Below are 20,267 nucleotides of genomic sequence, written 5' to 3' on the forward strand. Positions count from 1 at the left end.
ATGAATCTCAGATTACAAGTGTGTTTGTATCATGATTTTATATGTAAGTTGGAACTTTCACTGAAAAAGACTGTCAGTGAGCTCTGTAAAATTGTACTTCATCTGTTTGCATGAGCTGTTTGAAGATAGTTGGATTTATCACCTTGAAACTCACTGGCTTAAAATAATAATAAAAAACAAAACAACATAATATTTAAGTTGAGCAACATTGTCATCCTCCATTGTCATTAGAAAACAAGAACAATTTGATGTGAATAAAAAACTCAACCCAATCAGCATACAAATATTATATTTTTTCTCCAAAATAACATTGAGACTAGTTTTGAAGGTCCCTAAAATACCATTCTCTACCACATTGCTTGGCAGTTTATTTATTGTGCTTGTGATTTACACAAATGTCAAAAGTTTCCCTTCCCACAAAGAATCATAGACCTAGACTTTATTATTAAAGTTGTGATCCTCATTGAAGTTCATGTATGATGTGTTTGTGGACTTGTATTATCTCTTTAATTTAGAAAATTACATTCAGATTTTTGCAGTAAAGATAGAAAAGTGTCTTTTTGTTGATTCTCGTAATGTACCTCTTTGATTTCGAAGCATAAAGAGCAGTGTGAGTAAACTGCCAGTTTCATTTAAGAGACTTGATAAAGGCATATATAGTTTTTTTTTTTTTTAATAATGCCAGAATTCAATGTGTTATCATTTTTGGTATTTACATGTCAGTCATATTTATAGAGATCACTTTGGTCTGGAGGACAGCTGTATGATCAGCTTTTCAATATGGGGATTTTATTTGATACATTTGAGTTGTAGATTGCCATGGAGCATTTACTGTGTTTTTCATTTTGGCATTACATCTTTTTATGAATATTGTCTCTCAGCACTGTATTGAATGATGAAAGAACTTTTAACTTGAATGGGGCTCACTCACCCTTGATCTATTGTCTTCACTGTATAAGACCTTGGTATGTTAACTGACTGAAACTAGACATTTTCTGTCAAAAATCAAAGGGAATTGCAAGCAACTTTCACCAGGTGAAGCTGTATATGGCTGTTCTGTTCCTATTTTTGTTCTTGAAAAGAAATGTTCAATTATATCTCTTTTTTTATTACTTGTTTGTGAGGTTTCACCTGCCGCCCCGTATTATGTTATGCAGTGTTACAAAAACTAAAAATGTAAAGTTTCCTGTACAAGTTTGGTTGTTTATAGTTAGGTGCTTTTTGTTTTTTTTTAGATACACATTTATGCTATGAATTTCTCATTCCATCTTGTCCCAAACATGTCCAATTGGACCGAGATATGTGAGCCATGCAGTCTTTGGAGTTAGCTTGAGATGATGCTTGCTTTGTAATGTGAAACATCGTCTTCCTCAAAGTACCCATTTTAAAAAGGGTAGACTGTAGCCATAAAGGAATATTTTTGGACACTATTATGCAAATCATTAATTAAGTATCTTTTTTAATACCAGTTAACATTTTAGTTTTATGTTTATTGATAATAGGTATACATTTCTTTTTTTTTTTGTTTAATAAGTATAAGCTGTTTTGTGTCAAACTTGTAAATAGAGCATAGTACTTGTGCCAACTGAAATATTTTTGGAATATTACCAACACCTATGTGTTGGCAGTCACTATAAAAGCAGACATTCTTAAATGCGATTTCTATTTGTCTTTGTTATTTATAGAACGGTAGTTTTGAAAACACCTGTTAGAGTAAGTTTCTTGGAAGGATTTACTTAACCCATATTGCTTCAGAGGAAGAAACTCGTTTTGCCAAATGGGCAATGCTTTTATGAACACTGCCAATACACATGCAATAAGCACATTTATGTCTAAGTGCCTTATTGTTTGGTACTGTGCGATTCACATACATCAAACACCTTAGAAAAGATTTATTTTAAATTGCGTAGAAGATATTCATCATTATAGTACTAGCCAACCCGCGTTTTTTTAATGATTTTTAAGCACAGGGAGAAAATTAACATTTGGGAAATCAGTAATGTAATAAATCAGCAAGAAAAGCAACATTATAACAATGCATGGAACGAACCAACACACAATCACCCGTGACTGAAAACTGGCAGCAGGGGCATCTAAGAAGACGCATGTTTGTCGTGGATGCGAATTGCTGCATGTAGCGTGTAAAACAGTTTGCTATGGTGCTAATGGTCGTGCGTCGTAACTGAAAACTCGGTTTTTAAAGACTGCTTACTTCATTGTGTTTTAACCTCAGTTGTAAAGGATTGTTTTAAGGATCCCATGAGATACCCCTCGCAAACCGTTTTACGCGCTGCATATGGCGATTCACCTCCGCGAGAAAAATGCCTCTATGAACAGTCAACGTGGCTCAGAGGTGCCAGGAGTTGGTGGGCGTAGCTCCTTCCTGCGTGCGCCATAGGTGTCTTACTTGTCGGCAGTTCAGTGAATCCACGCCACTTCCGGCATGCTCTCCATGGTTGTCTTGCCTTAGTGAATTATATATATATAGATATTTTTAATTCATTCATATTTTCTAGTAATACCATAATAATTTAATGTGATATAAAATTGCTTACCCTAGTGGTTTAGACTGCTCAGAAGTTTACATTCGATATTAGTGTCGTTGCTTAGACTTTTCTGTTGCATCTACTAGCCAGAGTGAATTACTAAACAAATACATTATTTTTATTTGTTGTTTTAAGTGTTTAAGGCACATTTTGCGCTGATGTTAATTATTTCAGTAGGTTTATCAGCAGTGTTTACTTAAACAAACAGGGTTTACATTCTTTGTAAAGTAAAGTTGCCTTTAGTTTTTGTTAAAATGTATTTAAAAGGTTGATGCTGTAGAATAGGGGTAACCATACATTTTTGTATTCTGCAGTGTCCTCATGTTAATATTTTTTTTTACTGTTCCATGCTTGTTGCATTCCTTTCTGGACTGTTCATATTTATGTCTGCTGTTAAACGTAGTGTAAACCCTTAACTAGTGCTTCTGTAGTTTGTTACACATCTTATATTTGGAGTTTGTTCAGGGATTTTAAACCATGAAGTTCAAAAATGTTTGCTGGAATTCAGTAGTAGTGATTTGCATAATTTGACCATGTAACTGTTTTTCAGAATCGACAGTGAAGAAGTTTATTGACTGCTGTATGAAAGAATTATACATGACAGATGCTGTGATTTCACATAGTGGACATGAAATAATAATATCTTGCATTCTCCTAGCATAAGAATCTTACACAAGTGACCTCTTTACAAAAGATTGCACTTAATTGTTTGTTTTACAGTTGAATATTTAAATTTCAGATATTTTTTATTAAAATTAATTGGGGGTTTTGTTAGTCTTTGTATTATGTCTTTTGATTATAGAAATAACTACTGGTGGTGTGTAGTAGTCCTGTTTGTATGATCTGTTTAAGGATATTTGAAACCATTCAAAGGTTTACTAGCATATGGCATTCACCTTTGATTCATTCATTGTTTCTTGCTTTTTTAAATTCATATATTTATACATGCTAATTAAAAAATTAAGCATTACATATATCAACATTTTTCTGTGTCTCTTTTAGTATAAAGTTCAGTGTACATTTTTTTGCTTTTAATTCAAGATCGTTTGCAGCACAGTAAGGAAAATACACTAGTTGTTACGAATTAAATCCAAGTTGATAGGTTTTATAATTTTACAGGTCACATTTTAACCATGGTTTTAAGCTGCATTGCAACTTCTAGATTTTTTTTTTTTTTGGGTGTGTTCACTTATGTGTAAAGCACCTACTGCAATAGCTCTGTCTGTCTGTCCTTATTAAACAACTTAGCCCCTCATAGACAAATTTTGTTGAAATATGGCACACTTATCCTTCAGAGAAATTTGTTGAGACGGTTCCATTTTTGTTGAAATTTCTTGAACAGATAGCGTTGCACACAGTTTTAATTTCAAAGTCTCCATTTTTAAAAGTATAGGATGATTTGCAAACTTGTCCAATGTAAAACAGCGGAATGCTTTGTGTGACTTGTACCAACTTGTATATGTTGTATATTTTCCAATTTTTTCATCTCTGATAGACGCTACTGATGGCAAACAAATTCCTAACTCAAGTTAATGTAAAACCAGCAGACTGCATGCATGGGGTAGGATGTTGCTTTCACTGGCTGCTTGTGCTCACTTGGGACAGCAGTCCTTCTCATAGTAAGTCCAGTTGGCACACATGGAAACCACTACATGCTTTTTTCTCCCCTCGATGCTTAAACAGTTTTAACAGTTAAGTTAAATTATCTTACTAGCCGTAAAAGTATAAAATTCAAGAAAGAAAAACGAAAGGTTATCTATATATGAATGAAGTACCCTGTGGCTTGTGCGATAATGTGAGTAGTGCAAATAAATATTTAGTCAGTACTATTTATCTTACACTAAACAAGATCACAACTCCATTATATACACATTATAATAATTCACGATTTCAATGTGACTATAATTTTACTAGGTGAGCCAGACAATAAATAACTGAAGAGTGCCAAAATGTTTTAATATGCTGCATCTAATAGACTAACATCTAATAAATCATTGCACTGCCAAAACGGACATTGTTACAATATATTTAGAGCACGGCATACAGACCTCCAAAGTAGGCTCCTGCCAGATCAATTTAATATATGTATAATAGTGTGGTCAAAAGTATGAATGGTAAAGATTAATTAAGAACTTTTGGTAAATCTGATTAGAATTGACAGGACAACCAAGAAGCAGATCAAAATGGGACAGTACTGTCATTTATTTGTTTCCATTTGAAGCACTTTGTGGAATCCTTTGTGTTTATTTGTGGAAGTGTTGTTTTTAACCCCCCTCGTGCCTGTACTCTTACTGTTGATCTATACTAATAAAAGGCAAAACCCGCGCTGACTGACTCACTCACTCATCACTAATTCTCCAACTTCCCGTGTAGGTAGAAAGCTGAAATTTGGCAGGCTCATTCCTTACAGCTTATTTACAAAAGTTGGGCAGGTTTCATTTAGAAATTCTACGCGTAATGGTCATAACTGGAACCTATTTTACTCCATATACGTCCATCATCACGCCTCCCACGTAATCACGTGAACTGACTATGACCACAGTACATAGAAAAGAAGGAAGAGCCCCCAAAGAGCGCTGAAGAAAAACGCTGAATACTTTACTATTCGCGAGATACAAGTTTAATGAGAAGACACAAGGTATAAACGAGACTTTGGATCACTTTGTAACGGAGTTAAAATTGCTGTAGCGAGAAACTTTTAAGTGCCGGGTCTTAGCTAACATTAAATAACGCCGTGGACATTATGAGATCGCACGAGATAGCACAGGCACAGCTCAGAAGCTTCGATGCATGTACTCCGAGCGGCTCACATGAACTGACTATGAACGCATTACGCAGAGAAAGCAAGACCTCTAAAGAGCACGAAGAGTTTTGCTCACGTGAACGTGTCTGCAAAAAGTGGCGTTTCCTGCACTGCAAAAATACTACAAAAGTCGGACAGCCGGCGCACGCGCGCATGCGTAGCTGTGCTGGCCTTTGAGATGCTGACTGCGCTTCTGCTTTAAGTGAAAGTAAACTCTTTTAATTTTTTCCCCTTCCCGTGAGCTATAGCGCAGACAACTGTAAACACGGGATCCCATTTCTAGACCACGGCAAACTAATATTAAGGCGCTTCGCACTTTCTTTTACACGTATACGATTATGAGGTCGTCAGGTCGGATTATGAAGACACGCACAGGAGTGGAGGACCGACAGTGCCATCCCGGACAGTTAAATCATTTCAGGTGACTACCTGTTGAAGCTCATCGAGAGAATGCCAAGAGTGTGCAAAGCAGTAATCGGAGCAAAGGGTGGCTATTTTGAAGAAACTAGAATATAAAACATGTTTTCAGTTATTTCACCTTTTTTTGTTAAGTACATAACTCCACGTGTGTTCATTCATAGTTTTGATGCCTTCAGTGAGAATCTACCAATGTAAATGGTCATGAAAATAAAGAAAACACATTGAATGAGGAGGTGTGTCCAAACTTTTGGCCTGTACTGTATATATGTGTGTATATATAATGTATGTATATGTATGTAAGTAGACTCAAACCGATTATAACAGCAGCAATCCAAGCTGTGAGAAAACACTAAAAAGGAGGTGTGTCAGACGTCGTGGTACATTTTCTGATGCAGCTAGACGAAAACAACTTTGTGACGCTGCGGCCAAATGCACAAAACAATTACTTTGACAATCATGTTACGTTATTTTGAAAATGTTTCCTTTTCTTTTTCTTTACTTCTTTAACACACTACTTCTCCACTGCGAAGCACGGGTATTTTGCTAGTAATTGATAAAACAGGCAATAAGAAAATGAGGCTGGTCTTTAAACATGGGCATACATTCTACACAAGTGCTCTTGTTTGGGACTTAGAAAATCTGGTCACTTTATAATTTACCTTCAGAGTGCTACATTCACATGTTATCCTTTATGGTCAATAGTTAAATAAAGTTTGCTTTTCACTTCTATTGTACCGTAACATTTGTCATAACCGAATAATTACAAAGAATTTTATTTATTCATTTATTTTTATTTAAGTTACAGTAATTGACAATTGCAAATTGTCACTCTGTGTGTGTATGTGTTTGTGTGTGTGTGTGTGAGTGAGAGTGATCTTTGTGATGGACTAGAGTTCTCTCTGGGTCTGCCTTCAGCCCTGTCCTGGAGAGATAGCATTTGGCAGCTGCAACCCTGAAATGGATTGAAAAGGTTGTAGAGCTTATTTTCTTTTTTTTTCCCACTTTCTAACTTGTTTTATTTGCAAACTGCTTTCATCTAACAAATATTAAGTAAAAACTTCTTTATACAATAGTTTGTAATTTTTAGATCTATACACTCAGAAACAGTGAGGCAGCCATTATTTGTTCCTTTATGTCGATTTTCTTTTAGTATTGTTATTTCAAAGCTCTTGAAGATTTTCTGTTGAAATCCCAGTCAATATCTATATTCTGTTTGTGTATTCTCCCAATGTCCACATGTGTCAATTGGGTTCTCTGGATTTCCTTTCACATTTTGCATACATTTTTTAGTGACTTTAAATTGGCTCACTATAATAAGTCATTATTGGTATGTGAATTGATTTTTCCTTTCCAGGCTAGGTACCTGTGGTATATAGGCTTTTGCCCCCATGACTCTGTTTTAAGTCATATTTTTTATCATATAAATGAAAGTCTAGTATTGACAGTGTTGGTCTGTGTCGGTCGTCTTCAGAGTCCTTGATTTTTTTTTTTTATTCCATTGAAGTCCCAAAGATTGCCATGTTTGGTTAATTGGTGGTTTTAAGTTGTTTCTTTATCTGATCTTTATGTGCTGATTTTTAGCACAAGCATCAGGGATGACATCAAGATATTTGTTCATTTTGGGTTTTCCAGAATTACAAGAAGGTTATTTTAAGATGACAAGTGAACTGTTTGAAATGTAAGACTTTTTGTGTGATAGCTTTTGAAGAGATCATTGCATAATGATCAGAAATCTTAATCTGTGATAAAACATTTATCCTTGCTTTTTTCTTGGCATAGATGATTACAAGTGTGTGAGCCGTCCTCTATGTCCCTTTCTCTGACCCTGTTTTATGAAGTGCCACTCTAGTCATTGAAAGTAGCTCCTTTATGGTTGGCCTATTTTCTATTCCTTACCTACTTTCAGAGAAGTATTTGTTATCCTGAAATTCAAAGTGGCATCATATTTTCTGAGTTTCTGTATTATGCCTACACCAGTGGTTCCCAACCTTTTTTTGGCCATGCCCCATCTAGAGGTTAGGAGCACGCACTGATACAGTGCATTGCTGCACCCACCACACAACAAACCAACTCAGGGTCCAGATTAAGACCCGAGTGCAGCCATGCAACGGGTGACACCTCAGCATCACACTATTTCAGATGGAGTGGAACAGTGTAAGGTTTTTTTATGGTGGCTAGAGTGCCAATGCCCCACCTATGAACTCTAAAATCATGATGTTCCCCACAGTAACACATGCCTTATTCTTATTATTATCTATTCAAAAAGTGATCTCCTACTCACGTGGAGGAAGCCCATAATGTCATTAATTTGGTCTAAACAAGCTTCCAAAGAACATGGAAACAAAGAGTGAAAGGATAGTTGAAGTACTGACAAAGAAATCACTAAGAAATTGTTAAAAAAAAAAAAAAAAATTTAATATGAAGTAGTATGAATATACTGCAAATAGTTTTGAAAACATATAATAAGAGATGTGATATTCATAAATATAAAGCAACTTTAATTGTAGCTTTTTCTGTAATATTTTGATCATTTTATATTTTTGTTATATTGCAAAATTTTATAATCATTCTTACAATTCATATTATTTTAATGGTAAAAACGATTTCTAAGTAGAAAAATCCAAGCCGGTTGTAAAATCACAAATTAAAGGGTTTTTCACCATCCCTTCTATGTTTATATGAATATGTAAATGTGTCTGTAAAAAATAATAATTTTTTTTTCTATCATGTTTAACAGTGAATTTCTGTTTTTTCATTCTATAAATTAATGTAACTAAATTCTCTAATTGCCCCCCCAGTGGGGCGTGTGCCCCATGTTGGTAATCACTGGCCCACACATATACAAACTAAGGCAGTTAAAAGCTCCTAGCTGGTCTCACATGTAAACATTTGAGATATGGAATTAAAGGAAAAAACATGCAAACTTAACACAGATAGTGTCTACTCTTGATTTTTAATCCACAATTTTTAGGTAGTAACTGCAGTATCTTTTCCTCTCCCTGATTGGTTATTTAAATGCACTTTTTTCATAGAATTTTTTTGGTTAGGATCATTGATCGAACATCATGTAGAGTACTTAACTGCATACTTGTATGCTCCAAATCATTGTAATATAACTTTGGTTGCAAATGGCTATGACTGTACTGTTTTGGTATAACACAGTAATAGTTCAGAACCAGGCTTGTTGTCATTTTATTTAAAACTATTGTAGGAAGCATCAGTGAACTTTTATTTATATTTTGTATTTTTAGCATTAGGAGTGGCACAGTGGTAGCGCTACTGCCTTGCAATTAGGAGACCTGGGTTCGCTTCCCAGGTCCTCCCTGCATGGAGTTTGCATGTTCTCCCCATGTCTGCGTGGGTTTCTTCTGGGTGCTCCGGTTTCCTCCCACAGTCCAAAGACATGCAGGTTAGGTGCATTGGCGATCCTAAATTGTCCCTAGTGTATGCTTGGTGTGTGTGCCCTGCGGTGGGTTGGCACCCTGCCCGGGGTTTGTTTCCTGCCTTGTGCCCTATGTTGGCTGGGATTGGCTCCAGCAGACCCCGATGACCCTGTAGTTAGGATATAGCGGGTTGGATGATGGATGGATGGATGGATGGATTTTTAGCATTAGTATTGGCTGCAAAAATATGGGTAGGATTACAGTAATAGGGACTTTAAGGGAAATCTTTCTATCATTTGTGTCCAGTTTTGTTTTTTTTGTGCTTTCAGTTTGTTAATGTCCTATTTGTTTGTGTATATTGGATTGTATGTCTATGTATACAAGTGTGTGTTTAACTATAATGAAAATGTCTGTGCAAACACATACTCCGTGGCAACTGTATTAGCCATTTCTTGCTTTGAGATCTGGTGGCTGTTAAAGTAAACTAAAGTCACTGGTATGTCTGCAGATCTAACTAGAAATGATGTGTGCTTTGTGACATGGTGCATTATCAAGTAAAAATGTATGTTTGGAAAAGGGTAGATTATTGCCATAAAGGAATGCTTATGATCAGGAACAGTGGTTAGGTAGCATTGACATTATGCTTCATACAGTGCATCCGGAAAGTATTCACAGCGCATCACTTTTTCCACATTTTATGTTACAGCCTTATTCCAAAGTAAACTTTTTTCACATTGTCATTATGGGGTGTTGTGTGTAGAATTCTGAGGAAAAAAATGAATTTAATCCATTTTGGAATAAGGCTGTAACATAACAAAATGTAGAAAAAGTGATGCACCGTGAATACTTTACGGATGCACTGTAGGTATTACCAGGCCCAATGTGGGGCTAGAAACACTTCCCACACAATTATACTATCCCCACCAGCTTGTACCACTGACATGGTATGGGATAGATCTATGACTTGTTTCTGTTTTATTCAAATATAGACTATAACATCTATATGTCACAGCAGAAGATGACATGCCAGCAGCAATTCTGAAGTCTTTGGTTGTCCAGTTTTAGAAATCGGACAACCGTAACTCCTTTTTCTGTGCAGTTTGGAGTAGTCTTCCACTTTTGAAGCCTTTTACTTCAAAGTGTGACACTTACTGCATTCAAAGAGATACTGATTTCAGTGTTTATGGCCTTTTTGTTTGCTCTAACGAGAATACACATTCTCCCTTCACCTCTCCAATTAACAAGGTTTTTTCTCCCATATAAACTATTTGCTGAATATGTTTTGATTATGGTAACATTCTCCATAAACATTATAGATTCCAGTTTGTTAAAATCCCTGGAGAGCTGCTGTTTCTGAGATGCTTGTACCATTGCATCTGACATTAACAGTCATACCACAGTTAGTTTGCTTAAATAATACAGCTTATTTATTTTAATGACTTGTCAAACAAAAACTAAACATCTTCAGTATTACTGCATGCTGTGCATTTTGAGTTGCAGCCACTTTATTGGCTAATTGGTATTTTGTGCTAATGTGCTAGTTTTTCAAATGAATCTCCCACTGAGTGAATATTAACAAAAAAATAAGTATTTTTACTAATTCTGTCCATATTTGTTCTTTAATATAGACACAGTGCAATATTTGGACAGAGACACAGTTATCATTAGAGTGACTCTCTACTGAAGCGCACTGGTATTGAAATGAAACCAAGGGTATGAGCTTGTAGTATAGACTTTTAGCATTAAATCACGAGTATTTACATAAAGTATGAATGACATTTCAGCACTTATTACATTTCCTTATGCTTTTAAGAAACCAAAGATAATTAGACAAATTAATACCTTAAAGAAAGCAGTCATATTTAATACATGGTTACAAATTCTTTGCAGTCAGTGACTGTAGTCTGGAACCAGCAGACATCACCAGACATTGAGGCTTCTTCACTGCTGATGCTCTGCAAGGCCTGTACTGTGCCATCTTCAGTTCCCATTTGTTTCAGGTGTTTGTTGCCTCTAGTCTTGTCTTTAGCAGTTAAAATACATGCTCAGTCAAATTTTGGACAGGTGCTTGACTCCGCCATTAAAGAACATTCTACTTTATGGTTTACAAAAATCATTGTTTTTTTTTTAGCAAAGTGCTTTGATTATTATCCTGCTGCAGTGTAAAGCACTGACATGGGTTTTATGCATTCTGTTGAATCTAAGTGTTTATCTCTGTACAATTCTGAATTCATCCTTGTTGCTTTTCTTAGCTGTTATTTTATCAGTAAATACAAGGAAAGCAGTTTTATTGGCAGCCATACATGACTAATCCTTTACACAACCTCCACAATGTTTCACAGAGAAGATGGCATTCTTAAGATTTTGAGCTGTCTTTCTCCACACATTTCGTTTTCCATCACTCTGGTCCAGGTGAAAGAAAGATTTGACTGTCCATATGACCTATTTAATGTAATTCTGAGCAAATTGTAAATTGGGATTTCTCCTCTCAAGGCTTACAAGTGATTTGTATTTTGTGATGAACTCTCTGAAGTTATGCTTACATCATGGACCAAGTTGATTTGACCCAAAATTTGATACATGTGTTTTTTTTTTTCTTTAGAAGTGAAAGTATTCTTCTGTCATCCACTAAAGTAGGCTTCCTTGAACACCAAATGACCTGGTAGACTTCAAATTCACCAGTACATTTCTGTAGACCTTTTTTTATGTAAATTGTACATGACTTGAAGCTGCAGCACCTCATTGCTCACCACAAAACAGCTAAGCAGTCATTTGTCAAGTTACTTATGGTTCTTTAAAATCCATAGGACTACATATAGGAACTGGTGCAATTCTTATACTTCTAACCATTTTTAATGTAAATACTCTTGGTCTTTTGCTGAAGGTCTACACATTAAATGTTCATTTCAGATTCAGTATACTTGGGTAGACAGCCACACTAATAACAATTATGTCACTGTCCACATAATTTAAGGCTGCACTTTATTATTGTATGTTCAGAAGATCTTCAGTGGAATTGAAGCACTGTGGCTAATTAATATTAATTCACTGCCTAAGCATTGTGCAAAAATCACTTAAGCTATATGAATCAAATGTACAGTGCTTGAAGCCTTTTTAGATGTTTAACAGTGTTGAAACTAGTTAATAATATTTTGTGTTAACATAGCTTTTGATGTTTTTCTTAGCGGGCATGCTGGGAACTATGATGGTCGCAACCTTCCACCTTATCCATTTAGTGGCGGTAAGTACTTGCACAATTAAAATAAAATAAAGTGGTTTTGTTGTTTTAGTCTACTAGGAAAAAAGTAAACTTCACAAATGACAGGAAACTATTTTAACACAGTATGTTAAAGCATTAACAAGGAGTAAAGCCTGTGCAAATTTAGTATTTTTTTTTTAATGTTTAGTGTTAAACTCTGGTGACAGATGTGATTGAACCATTAAGACCTAGTGACCATAACATACTACATTTTACTCTGTTTTAGTAAAACACATATTTAAAAACGGAAAAGTCTGGCTGGGCAAATTTTGAACAGATACAGCTAAGCCTAATTGATAACTTGGGATAGATGATTAAGTGTGGAGACAGTGGAAAACTTTTGGGACACGTTTAATAGTGTTTTACATGTAATGCAGGGCACATTTAACATTTAGAAGATGTGGGGAATTTAATAACATAACTGAAGTGAATAAATAAGAAGCTGCAAAGGGGAAAACAGTTGTGCAAGACTTTTAAGACTAAAAGCTCCAGCACTAACTGTGGGGCAACAGTGAAATATATTAGGAAAGCTAAAGAGCGGTTGGGAAGAAATATTGCAGAAGAGGCAAAAGATAAGTAAAAGGTAATCTGTCAAAATTTAAGTGGGATTCAGGCACATCACTGGTAAACTAATGGCAGCTAAATTTCACATGCAAGGAATTGGTTCATTAGCACCTAGCTGGCATGGTTTCAGACAGGGGAGATTGTGTTTCACTAATATGTGGGAAGGCATGTGGGAGAAGAGGTAGCTTATGATATTGAATTTGAATTTGTGGCAGATGAAATATTGGTTAAATTAATGGTGTATTTATTATCTACAGTATATCCAGACAGAGTGCAGAAGTTATTTAGAAGAGTACTAAGATGTTAGGTTATGTGGCACAATGTGTATAGTACAAATCAAGAGAGGTTATGCTTAAGTTATATAATTCATTAGTGAGCCCTCAATTGGAGTATTGGGTGTTTTTTCAGTGTCCATGTTACAAAACAAAGATGTAGCAACATTAGAGAAAATCCAGAGAAGACCTACTAGGCTGATTCCAGGACTGAAAGGTATGAGATATGAAGAGAGATTGAAGAAATTGAACCTTTTCAGTTTAAATTAGTGATCCTTGCTATAACTTTAAAACTTTCATCAAGAGCACTGGAACATAATAAACTTATTAGCGACAATTTTCACACAATTGTTAGTTTTTTTTTCTCCCCACACAAAGAACAGTATACATATGGAATAAATTGTATTTTGGGAGAAAGCAGGTCTTTAGGGACCTTAAAATTTCGACTTGGATGTTATTTTGGAGAATCAAGTTCATTTTGTTAGAGAATGACCAAGTAATATCAATATAATGTCTCTCTGCTGAGGTATTTGTTGGTAGTTGTTCTCCGTACATGACAAATAATGAATTTTGTTTGGAATTTCTGTACATCATTGATGTTCCATCCCAATCTCGTCATCAATTCAAATTTTAACAACACAACTATAATAGGTCCTACTATTGTTATGGTTTTATTTTATTAGGTTTCTGAATAACATCTAATATGTTGCATTTTGTCAGTCAAGCTACATATTTATAATAAACAATTTGTTGCATACAAGAAAAATTACTAAAGGAATGAATGCTAGCAAAAATTAAAAGATGTGGTTAAGTAGACTTGTGCAACTAAAATATATTGAAATTATCTTAACATTAATAACAGTCAGATTAATGGATGTGATTGTAAAAGATGATGAAGAGAAAGAGCTCAATATTTTTTAATGATTTTAATGAAAGAGTTACAGATATTGCTAACTACATCAACCAACAATTTGGGGTCAATCAAACTACTACTTAGGGTTTGGACAAAACATATATTTAAATGCTTACACTTTTGAAAAATAAAAAAAAATTTAAATAGAATTAAAGATGACATCCCACTACAGGCTTCAACATGACTTCTAGTTGGAAAGCATGTCACATATAATAACTGCAGTTGCTGAATCTGATTGCTTCAGAGGTTGTCAGTAGAATTATAGAGGGTGACTTATTACACGATTCAACCGTGATCTTTCATTATTGTTCTGAATCTTCTGTGATACTGCAAATGTACTGTGACTTTTGTCTCATTCTGGCATTCAGTCAGTGTGGAACACACCAGAATTGGCTGCCTGCAATGCTCAACATTTTTAATTTTTCCAATTTGCTGTGATAAACATTAAACAGACATCTATAAAGGGTGAAAAGTTTGATAAGGTGTCCCTGTGTTTGCTCAGTCCAAAACACTTGCTTTTCTCATTGTCTGTGGGCTTTGTGTGCATTTTAGTTCCCATTGACCACTCATCAATTTTTAATTCTTGCAGAGACAAAAGCCAACCAGTGAATGATTATACTTCAATCAAAACTGTTTCCTTTTTTATATAGTAGGTGATAGAATGCTACAACTGAGTCACGGGGTGTCTAAATACACACCTGATGACATGGTTGCACATAGTTGTAGTCTGTCTACAACTTCCTTTTATTTTCAGAAAAGTTTTGTGTCATGCCAGTTTTACACAATGAAAATGTTCAACTATAAAGTGTGACTTATCACGAACACTTGAGACTCTAGGTGGATCTGTCACTTTTCTGATTGTGTGCCAAAGCTATTAGATAGATAGATAGATAGATACTTTATTAATCCCAAGGGGAAATTCACATAATCCAGCAGCAGTATACTGATACAAAGAAACAATATTAAATTAAATAGTAATAAAAATGAAAATAATTAAAATAAAATTAATGTTCGCATTTACTCCCCCGGGTGGAATTGAAGAGTCGCATAAAAAAGGAACATAGAATGGTTGATTGTATGGATTTGAATTTTATTTTTTAAAGAAAGACATCATGATGTTGGACAGGGTCCAGTGAAAAACTACTAGTCAACTTACAGAAATCCAGGATATTAGCTGCCTAAAGAAAAGAGGTTGTGGAAATACAACTGATACTATCATACAGGTTATTTAAAATTTGATGGCGTAGTAATATTTTGGAAATGTTATGAGAATAGGAAATGGAGAGCTATGTTAAGTTTAATAACATTTTCTTGTCAAAATGCGTCTTGAGTTATGTAATATTTCTCAGTGGCCACCTGCAGGGAAATGAAGAGAATAGCTGTCTTACATTTTCTGGCCTTGTTTACAATGACATAACCCAATATTAAAAAAAAAAAAAAAAGATTCATTTGTGACCCACACCCAAACATGGTTCACAGAGTTCAGAATTCACAGAATCAGTCCAAACCAGTACTACCCAAATTCATAGTAATACGTTTCTGAGATACCCTTGTAATTATATTTTTATTTGATTTTTTTTTTTAATGTGCCTCACCATATTAGATTTTGTTATGGCAATAAATAAAATTCCAGAGTTTGTTTTTAAATAGAAGCATTACTACATTAATCAGCCTTTTTAATCATCATATCCATAAAAATGTTTTATAAATTGTTACTTTTCAACAGTCTATGTAAGATATGGTTTTGGGGTTTAGAGAGTAGATGTGTCTTGGCCTGCTGCCTGTGGCAAATTGCATGTTGCCTGCCAAATAATTGGAGCAGGGGAGAGGTTTGGAGCCAGCCATGCTTCATACAGAAAGATAACATCTGTTAACATCTTGTTTGATGGTATCCATCAGAATTTAAATTTGAATAGATGTTTACTTTTCTTGTTACTTTTATTCTAGATAGTTTAGCCTTTCTGAGATGATCATTGTTAAGTTATTTAGCTTGCTCTGACATGCAAGACTATTACTGGGAAATGCATTTTTATTAAGTAAAATCCATGATCTTTTGTAATTCACCCAAAAGCTTGAATATGGGTGTCAGTGATGAATAAGTATGTTTAATGTGTAGAATCTGTCATCTACATAGAGGTTTTGTGGAAGTGCTTCTCTCTGTATATCTTTTATCTCTTTATTAGCAGTCTGATAGGCTTCAATAGCAATTGCAAAAACCTTTGGTGTTAATTGACCTCCTAGGGTAGTTTCCCATTGTATTGTGGAATAGTCAGTATTTATATTGTTAATTCGAACAGAGACTTCTGGTCTGGAATATAATAATTTCTTCCAAGCATGTATATTGAGATCACCCTCAAGCAGATACCTGTCTTTAATTCCATTAAAGATGTCCAAGGATAACTGGACTTCTGAAACTGTGAGGGCGAATGGTATATTTTACTAATCATTCAAGGATTATGAATTGATTTCTTTGTTAATAAATTCAATTTGATCATGTGATATTATAAACGACAGCAATTTGTCTATTCTCATAGCAAATAGTTTTACTAGTATCTTAACATCACTTTAATATGAGTGAGGTTTGGTGTGTAGGATGAACACTCTTTGTGTTTTTTTTTTCTTTTTTTTTTTTTCAAATATATAATGGAAAAGAGAATTTAATAATCTGTTTACTGTTCATTTTAACTTCCCTTTAGTGAGTTTTAATTTAATCTTGTTTAGAGAGAGAATTCTTCTATCAGTGTTATTCATTTTTCTTTCTATCCTGTAGGATATCCACATCTCCCAGGAAATATAACATCTTGGTCTAATATAATTGATAACTCAAAACAATGGGACTACTATTCAAGAAGAGACAAGGAGCGAGAAAGAGATAAGGAAAGGGACCGTGAGAGGCCCAGAGAAAGAGGCCATGATAGAGAAAGAGAGCGGGAAAGGGAACGTGAGCGGGAACGAGATCATAGTCCTTCTTCCATGGTATACAACAGGTAAGGCACACATGTAAAATTAAATTGAGTAGTGAACAGTTAAGTACTGAAGTTAAGGTTCAGATTAATAATGAATAAAATAGGTAGTAGTTAAATCTGTTGAAAGTATAAACTGTAAATGTGTGAGTTTCCTTGCGATGGGCTGGTGCCCTCTCTAGGGGATTGTTCCTGCTTTGTAACATGTGCTGACTTGGTTATACTCCAGCCTCCAAACAGTGACCTTGTTTAGGATTAAGTGGATTAGCAAATGATATGGCATATTTTGCCTTTTTTTTCTTTCTTTCATTAAATCGACTTAATATTTTTCTTACATTTTTGTTTGCATTATGTAAACTTTAAGCTATATATGCAGATTCATAAAGCAAACAAGACAAGATAGTTATATATTGGTAGAAAAGCCATTTGTGTTAATTTGCAAACAATATGGAAAAGCTTGGCAAGTTTATTTTGGAAACATTAGTTGAATTGGATTTTATTTTTTTGTTTTTTTATAACACATTTATTGTATTGCTAATACATATCCAGACAAGGCTATACCATTTCAGTATTGCCTTGGAATTAACATTAATCCTACTGGTTTTGAGGATTCATTAATCAGTGAAATCTGTATGTCTCTTTGACATTTAACATTTCTTGGTAGATTGACAAGTGTGTTCCTTTTATGCATAAAATTAGAAATCCAATTAATTTCAGCTCCTAAATTGAAACATTTTTGTGGTCTTTAATTATTGCACTGCCCTTTCATTGCAAAATTCAATTTGTTCAACTTATACAGTAAATATTTAAGGATCAGTTTCATTATACAAGTAATGTAATGTAATGAACTGACTAAGTTGTTCATGTCTTGTAAAAATTACTACCAGGAATCCAACCGTTCTTATAAGCTATCCTCCGTAGCCTAGTTCTGTTGTACTCTGCTGCTATTTCACTTATTCACTCTGTAGGAAAGTCAACTCCGCATCCTCCTTGTGAATATAAGGACATGCAAATGGAAGAGTCAGATGTAGATGAGTTTTAATGATTCCTAAAACAACCAGCAAGTAATTAGATCCTCTCCCAGCAGCATTCAAATGCATTGCAAAGACCTTTCATATATGGTGTCACATGGCAGAAAAATGCATACCTCTGTATTCACTGTTGGGTCTCTTAGTGACTGTTTTAAATCAGCTCATCTGTCTTTGAGATTTTGTATAAGTCAGAATTCCAGGAGACTCATTCCAGGTCAGGAAGCATTGAGGCAGTGGCTTTAACCTCTGGATCTCTGACAGAGTGACCATCAGGTTCTTGGTCACCTCCCTGACTAAGGCCCTTCTCTCCCGATCGCTCAGTTTAGATGGCTGGCCAGCTCTAGGAAGAGTCCTGGTAGTTTCGAACTTCTTCCACTTACGGATGATGGAGGCCACTGTGCTCATTGGGACCTTCAAAGCAGCAGAAATTTTTCTGTAACCTTCCCCAGATTTGTGCCACGAGACAATCCTGTCTCGGAGGTCTACAAACAATTCCTTTGACTTCATGCTTGGTTTGTGCTCTGACCTGAACTGTCAACTGTGGGATCTTATATAGACAGGGGTGTGCCTTTCCAAATCATGTCCAATCAACTGAATTTACCACAGGTGGACTCCAATTAAGCTGCAGAAACATCTCAAGGATGATCAGGGGAAACGGGATGCACCTGAGCTCAATTTTGAGCTTCATGGCAAAGGCTGTGAATACTTATGTACATGTGCTTTCTCAAATTTTTTATTTTTAATAAATTTGCAAAAACCTCAAGTAAACGTTTTTCACATTGTCATTATGGGGTGTTGGGTGTAGAATTCTGTGGAAAAAAATGAATTTAATCCATTTTGGAATAAGGCTGTAACGTAACAAAATGTGCAAAAAGTGATGCGCTGTGAATACTTTGTGGATGCAAAATATATATAGTTAAATAGTTCAAATACAAACTTCCCTTTTCAATCAGTTCTTTTCTTCTACCAAGCCTGGTTAGAAACATTGGCACAGATACTGTTTTAGCTTTAAAATAAAATGTAGTACTTTTGACAGACCATTTTTTCAAGGTTTCCTAAAAAATAAAGAGCCACATAACACTTTCCTGAAAAATTAAATGTCTACTCAGCGATTGCAGAGTGTGATTGTAGACATATGTCTGCAATTGGTTTCTTCACTTCCTAAAGCACACCTTTAGACAAAATATTCTTTCCTTCACAGCAGGTATACAGACAATCTGTTGTCTATGATAGTGCTATCCAGAAAACACCTCTCATCCAACGAAATGGAAGGTTGATGTTCTACACTTTCCTCATTCTTTACCATTACCTTTCTTCTCTTCAACCTATATATATATATATATATATATAATATCTCTCTCTCTCTCTCTCACTCACCTAAAGGATTATTAGGAACACCTGTTCAATTTCTCATTAATGCAATTATCTAATCAACCAATCACATGGCAGTTGCTTCAATGCATTTAGGGGTGTGGTCCTGGTCAAGACAATCTCCTGAACTCCAAACTGAATGTCAGAATGGGAAAGAGAGGTCATTTAAGCAATTTTGAGCGTGGCATGGTTGTTGGTGCCAGACGGGCCGGTCTGAGTATTTCACAATCTGCTCAGTTACTGGGATTTTCACGCCTAACCATTTCTAGGGTTTACAAAGAATGGTGTGAAAAAGGAAAAACATCCAGTATGCGGCAGTCCTGTGGGCAAAAATGCCTTGTTGATGCTAGAGGTCAAAGGAGAATGGGCCGACTGATTCAAGCTGATAGAAGAGCAACTTTGACTGAAATAACCACTCGTTACAACCGAGGTATGCAGCAAAGCATTTGTGAAGCCACAACACGCACAACCTTGAGGCGGATGGGCTACAACAGCAGAAGACCCCACCGGGTACCGCTCATCTCCACTACAAATAGGAAAAAGAGGCTACAATTTGCACAAGCTCACCAAAATTGGACAGTTGAAGACTGAAAAAATGTTTCCTGGTCTGATGAGTCTCGATTTCTGTTGAGACATTCAAATGGTTGAGTCAGAATTTGGCGTAAACAGAATGAGAACATGGATCCATCATGCCTTGTTACCACTGTGCAGGCTGGTGGTGGTGGTGTAATGGTGTGGGGGA

General features: G+C 35.3%; 1 protein-coding gene across 2 annotated transcripts in view; it reads left to right on the plus strand.

Annotated features, from left to right (window-relative positions):
* fip1l1a (FIP1 like 1a (S. cerevisiae)) overlaps positions 1-20,267 on the plus strand; it is a 97,953-nt gene that overhangs the window by 66,393 nt on the left and 11,293 nt on the right. For both annotated transcript variants that reach the window (XM_039751202.1, XM_039751203.1), the window contains exons 14-15: positions 12,338-12,393; positions 16,931-17,147. In XM_039751202.1, the coding sequence (XP_039607136.1) occupies positions 12,338-12,393; positions 16,931-17,147 (273 nt within the window). The remainder of the gene's footprint in view (positions 1-12,337; positions 12,394-16,930; positions 17,148-20,267) is intronic.

The sequence above is a fragment of the Polypterus senegalus genome, chromosome 4 (genome assembly GCF_016835505.1).
Source record: "Polypterus senegalus isolate Bchr_013 chromosome 4, ASM1683550v1, whole genome shotgun sequence".
Taxonomy (NCBI): Eukaryota; Metazoa; Chordata; class Cladistia; order Polypteriformes; family Polypteridae; genus Polypterus; species Polypterus senegalus.